General features: G+C 43.6%; 1 protein-coding gene across 2 annotated transcripts in view; it reads left to right on the top strand.

The window, feature by feature from the left end:
- Window positions 1-6000, top strand: part of COL4A6 (collagen type IV alpha 6 chain) — an 85265-nt gene that overhangs the window by 43423 nt on the left and 35842 nt on the right. Inside the window, exons 1-3 of one of the 2 annotated variants that reach the window (XM_031056044.1) lie at window positions 264-381; window positions 765-899; window positions 2050-2094. In XM_031056044.1, the coding sequence (XP_030911904.1) occupies window positions 2056-2094 (39 nt within the window). In that variant the 5' untranslated portion in view covers window positions 264-381; window positions 765-899; window positions 2050-2055. Of the gene's footprint in view, window positions 1-263; window positions 382-764; window positions 900-2049; window positions 2095-6000 lie in introns of those variants that run through there. The other variant, XM_031056043.1, reaches the window with a different exon arrangement.

Below are 6000 nucleotides of genomic sequence, written 5' to 3'. Positions count from 1 at the left end.
CGGTTCTGCAGCCGCCGGGCGCGCCGCTCCCTCCTGCGCTCGGGCTCCTCCGGGCAAGGGGATTCCTGACAGCGGCCCCGCACTCCGAGCGCTGCGGCGAGTCCGGAAAGGACAGCAAAGGCTTTCCTTCCCATCACACCTGTGCTCCAGGTGAAGCGTCTGCAGCATCGGTGTGATGGGAAGCGCCTGGTGGAGCTGGGCTTGTTTAGCTTGGAGCAAAGGAGGCTCAGTAGCGACCCTATGGCTTTCTGAAAGCAGCTTGTGGTGAGGTGGGGATCGGCCTCTTCTGGGCAGCCACAGATCGTGCAAGGAGAAATGGCCTCCAGTGCCAGGGGAGACTCGGCTGGATAGTAGGAAAAGATTCTTCGCTGCCAAGAGTGGGTAAGAAGTGGAACATAGTGGAGTCACCGTGCCTGGAATTGTTCAAAAAATGAACAAATGTGGCACTTGGCAGTATGGTTTAATGTGCATGGTGGTATTCAGTCAAAGGCTGGACTTGCTCTTGGAGGTTCTTCCAACCTTAATGATTCACACCATCAACAGACAGTTTAGGGAGGTGGTTGTCCTTCTCTACTCTGTGTTGGTGTGGCCCCATCTCGAGTCCTGTGTGAAATTTTGGGCAGTCTTTGTCTGAAAATGGAAAAACTTCAGGATGTCCTAACTACCCAGAGAGGTATCAAATTGCGTTAAAAGTCGAGTTGGAAAGAGTAATTACAAATGAGTTTGTGGACATGATGCATTGACTTGTTTTTAATGTATGTTAGGGTCGACCAGGACCAATTGGGCTTCAAGGACCGATAGGAGCACCTGGATTTACTGGCCCAGAAGGTTTGCCTGGAGCCAAAGGTGAGAGAGGAGCAGTGGGCCCTCCTGGACCAGCTGGACAGAAAGGTGACAAGGTAGGCTCAGCAGTGACTTTTCTGTCCTTGCAATAGTTCTATGGCCTTGTGTATATTTTTGAGTGAATAAGGATAATCTTGGGCTATATGTCCAGGGATAAAATTACAATGGCATTTCAACAGTATCTTTGGAGAATTGTCTGCGTTTATTTTTGAATGAGAATACAGATGCTAAAGCTATTGAACGGTGTAGCCATCCTGGTAGGTGAACTACAGCCAAATGAGTATTGCTGTTGCAAGTAGTCTGTCACTTCACATGCTTGGGGTCGATGGCTGTTATTCACACTCTGTTCAGGGAGACATGGAGCTGGTTCCTGTGTAGAAGATCCTGAGCTGGTGTCTAGAAAAGCAAAAAGAATGGGTACTAAACAAAATCTGCAATTCAGTTTTGCAGGTGCAAAGTTATTTCTAACAAAAAGAATACAATAAACGACATCATAATAAATAGAGTAGCCCATAAGGTGTAGGTGTCAATGAATGCAATGTGCAAGATTGGAAACAACTTCTTTGCACTGAAAAAAATCCATTTACTCCAGAACTGTTTCTATCCCCTGAAATGATAGATATACAATACCAAAATGCCATAAGATTCTCTCTCTCTTCATCCCTTGTGGGAGAAATATATTTTACCTTTCCAAAGCAAGAACATTTTAGGGAATTCTGCTTGCACAGTCTGTTCTGCTGCTATTCAGAGCAGAGAAACAAGGTGTGGCAATTACTTGCAGCTTGGGCAGTCTGAAGTTAATGCAGTGGTCTGCATATCTCTGAGGGTCCTATCCAACTGTAGACAGAAAAATATGTAAGTTTTGTTGAAACTCTTAGAAAGACAAGGGTTAAATTTATAGCAGGTTGTTTGTTTTCCTGGCATCTTGTTTTCCCCAGATGTGCAGTAGGTGATTATATTTTTACTTTAAATTGCCTGATTAAAACATTCCTGAAACACTCATTTGGTATCTAGTCAAGCTCAGATGCTCAGTTCCTGTCTTCACTGACCCCTGTGGTCAGAGGGAATCTGCCTGAGATAGTTTGCTCCTTTTGGTTTTGAAAGCAGAAGTCCAAGACTGAGAGTGTTGGAGTGAAAAATACATCACAGATGACTGAAATCTACAGACCAATGAAGTGAAATATAATGTGTACTCTTTTTCTTCAGGGTCCAATGGGAGTTCCAGGATTCCAGGGCATCAACGGGATCCCAGTAAGTTTGCATGTGTAATAGAAATCACCAGAATGGTAATCACAACCAAAAGCACCTGAACATGATTAGATTGTCCTGGCACATGCATAGTGTACCTTGCAATTGCTTGCCTCTATCTGGGTATTTGTTAATCCACCTGGTGATTCCATGCTGTTTTGTAAGACAATAGGAAGCTGATACATATCAGAAAGTGAGCCTGAGTTACATGGGGATCGTTGGCATGATTGATTAGCTTTTCTTTCAGCACCATGTTCCCTCAGCACTGCCTAAAAAACCCTGTATCATAAAATCATAGGCTTGCAGAGTTGAAAGGAACCTCAGGGAGTCAAACAGGCATGGTCAGCTGTGCTTCAGGCCATTTTTAGCATGTTTCCTAACCAATTCTTAAAACCTTGTGATGATGGAGACTAAATTCTCTATTAGAAAAGCTTTGCTAATTTCAGTCTTTCTTTTTGCGTTTAAAGCTCTTAGTTCTCATGTTACTGATCAGGGACACAAAGAGAAGATTGTTCACTTTTGCTTTGTAGTAGCCTTCTTGTATGTGATAGCTGTTACCAGGTCTCCCTCAATCATCTTTTGCTATGACATGAATGAAAACAGTGATAAGAGCTGAGGCCCTCCAGATTACCCTTAATTCTCTTCTAGGTTCTAGTCCTGGTTTAGATCAGGTGACAGGTAGGTAACCACTTTCCCTGACCATCAGGAGCATTTTGTTTCTTTCCTTCTTTAGAAATTTACATTATAGAGACAGTTTATAAAAAATTATGTGGCTAGAGTGTTTTTGCCAGCTTTCTTTTGCTTGGTCTCTCCAGTGATTTTTGCAGCAGTATCTTGCTGTGTCTCAGGGGAACTTTAACTGGATCAGCTTTAGAAGTTGCCCCAAACTTCCTTACTCTTTCTGCACTATTTGGTTTGTCCTGCTTTCTCCTTCTGATATTAGAATTATTTTTATTTTCTTGATGGTGTTTTTCCATCCTGTGTGTCACTGTGCCTTCAGACTATGCTCATACTCTTTCTCATCTTTCCTGCTTTCTCCGATGGACAGGAGCTCCAACAATTGAGCTGTGTTTTCTTACTTCATATCAAAAACAGAATAGTTGTGATAGATTGGCTGAAAATGCACAGTTGGCCTTGTAAATGAATTTGTTTGATTCCAGTTCCTTCCTGGCCCTTGTCCTTTAGTCCCCCTCTGCTCATCTTTGCCTGTTTTCTCTCCTGCTCTACTCCCTTGCTGCTCTTTTTTTTTCTTTTACCACCAGCCAACTGTCTAGGTCTGAAGAGAACAAGCTGTTCCCATAATACTTAATTTAATTGAACACACTGTAGGAACATGCTGTTCTCAGGGTGTTTTTTCAGATGAGGCTCTGGAGAAAGGGGATTCCCAACAATGAGGGGAGGCAGAGATAGAGCAGCAGCCATTGCCAGGTAGTTGGCAGGGACAGGCATTCCAAGGAGAGAGCAGGGAGGCAGATGAGAGGATTCAAAGCCTCCAGCATATGCAGATCAGATCTTCTCTGCTTTGCAACATTCTGCAGGTGGGTGAATGGGAAAGAGGCAGATTTTGCTGGTCATAAGTAGCAAAGTGCTCAGCACTGTGGCTCTTCTGTGCCACAACTGCAGGGCAGAAAAAGGGGAAGGGAAACTTGTTCATACTGCTTACATTATAAGCACTAAGATAAATGCTTCCATTGTAGGGTGAAAATAGCAACCACCACTGCTTGAGTAAATATTTTCACTTTTGTCATTACATTTCAGGATAGGGAGCAGCTTAGATTTTTTGTGAAGTGTATACCAATATAGGCACCTTATATGGATGTGTGGAATGTAGAGCAAAGGGAGAACGTGTGTGTGTGTGAGAAAGATGGGAGAAGTAAAAATATATTGCTATCTCTGCACATCCAAATATGAAGAGAGATTCTTTGTAGTATGCAGGTGTGTTAGTGTGGGCAGGTGTAGTTTAGTCATGGCCATGGGCAAGGCTCTTTTTCAGAGGGGAATCCCACTGGTGACCTTAAGGGAAGTGGTATTCCACAGAGTTCCCTTGGGGAATGCTGGTGGCAAGTAAATCATGTTGTTGCAGCTGGCCTGACTAATCCCTTTAACCTAGTAAATACAGCAGCTGCATGTGTTTATTGCTAGACTTTGATGTCATGCTGTAGGAGAAGCCCTCAAATCCTTAGCCCTACTTGGGAAGTTTATTTTTTCATATAAGACAGGATTCAAGGACACCTCTGGCAAAGGCTGGAACTGAAGCTGGGAAATGTATATAGCTTTTCATGAACTGTGCGAGGAGTTCTAGAAGGAAATACTTTTATGATAAGTCAGCCCTTGTCTGTGCCATGAAAGCCAAAGCTGGATGAAGAGGCAGTTTTGTGACCTTCCTAGAGAAAATGCAAGCACTTGATGATGGCTGTAGAAAGGCCACTAGCCTTAGCAACCCATGAAACTGTTTATTCAATTAGTTTTGTATTCATCCCTAATTGCATTTGTTTCTCTGTTTTTAATTATTCATTGAGCTCTCCTGTTGGGATTGCCTTTTCCCTGTTTGATTTACAGAGGCCCCTTGGGATCACAGTGTCAGTGTACAGCAAGAGTCAGATAAAGGAGGGCCCAGATAACCAGTTCAAATTTCCTTATCTGTCTCACACCAAATGCCTCCTTTTGTGAGTACAGAGAGCACAAGCATCTCTCCAGCCTGTGTTTTAACTCAGATCTGTAAACTAATCACCCTGACATGTATAAGTAAAGCCTGTGAAAGTCTTGTGCCTTAGTCAATTGAGGTGCTTGTGTTCAATTGGCACATCTGCCAAAACAGGAATTAGAGAAGGTGAGAGCAATGAAACTATTAACCACCACTTTTTCAGGTCAAACCAGCTCTTTAAATCAGTATTTTAAACCCCTGGGAAAAAGCTTCTTTTAAGGCAGGACTTAGCAACTCTGAAGGAAGTCAGTTGTGGATGTTCAATATCTTCTCAGATAAGGGTCTTAAAACAAAATATTATGAACTCTGATTGCAGATTAGCTTTAAAGTAGGAAATCCTGTGGATTGCTTTCCTAAAGCAAAAGACACAGAATGTGTGTGTGTGCTTGTGTGTCAGTCTGTGTCATGCTTTGGCACAGAACCACAGATACGGATGCCATGGGATTAAGTGACAGGGGCACAGATTTATTTAGCACACATAAGAAATCACTGAGATCAGCATATTTTATGTCCCCTCTCTGTAAGGCCTACTCACATTTTAAGAGGATACCAAAGTCCTTTGGGCCTCTTTCAGGCTGTCTTGGTCTGAGAGTTAGCAGATCTCGCCCAAAGCGTTTCCCAGGACATGCTCACCCAGCAGCTGCATGCCACAGGCTGGCTCTGGGCCAGCGGGAAAGCTGGAGCAGCTTGGCTCCCTTCTGTCTCACTCCGAGGGGCAGATGTTGGCCCTTTCAGCTTCACTAAACCTTGCAGCTGGTCACCTTGTGCTGTAACCAGATACGTGTGCACCCACATGGCTCCTGGTCTTGTTTATGCTGTAAACAAAGTGAAAGACCTGGTAGACACTGACAGCTCTGGCCTCTGACTCTGCAGCACTGCCTGTCCTGTCAGAGACTTGATGCTCTTGGCTGTGGCATCCTGCATGGATCAAATCAATTAAGTGATTTCTAAGAGAAAAAAATCTGAGTGGCAATACACTGCTGCTTCAGCCTACTCCAGTTGCTTTACCAGGGCCTGGCAAGTCCCTGCTTGCACACCACATGTGGTTATTTTGACAAGCAGAATAATCATCAGAGCAACTGGTACTGTTAATGCAATGATCTCTGATGGTAATGCTTTAGGATGACTTCATTCCATTCCTTGTTAAATCTCAAATTTATACTTGTCTGGGTGAGCTGCCTTAATTGTGCAGTTGAGACACACCT

This window comes from Geospiza fortis, unplaced genomic scaffold (genome assembly GCF_000277835.1).
Source record: "Geospiza fortis unplaced genomic scaffold, GeoFor_1.0 scaffold157, whole genome shotgun sequence".
Classification (NCBI taxonomy): Eukaryota; Metazoa; Chordata; class Aves; order Passeriformes; family Thraupidae; genus Geospiza; species Geospiza fortis.
The sequence above is the reverse complement of the archived record's forward strand: the minus strand, read 5'-3'. Positions and strand labels throughout refer to the sequence as shown.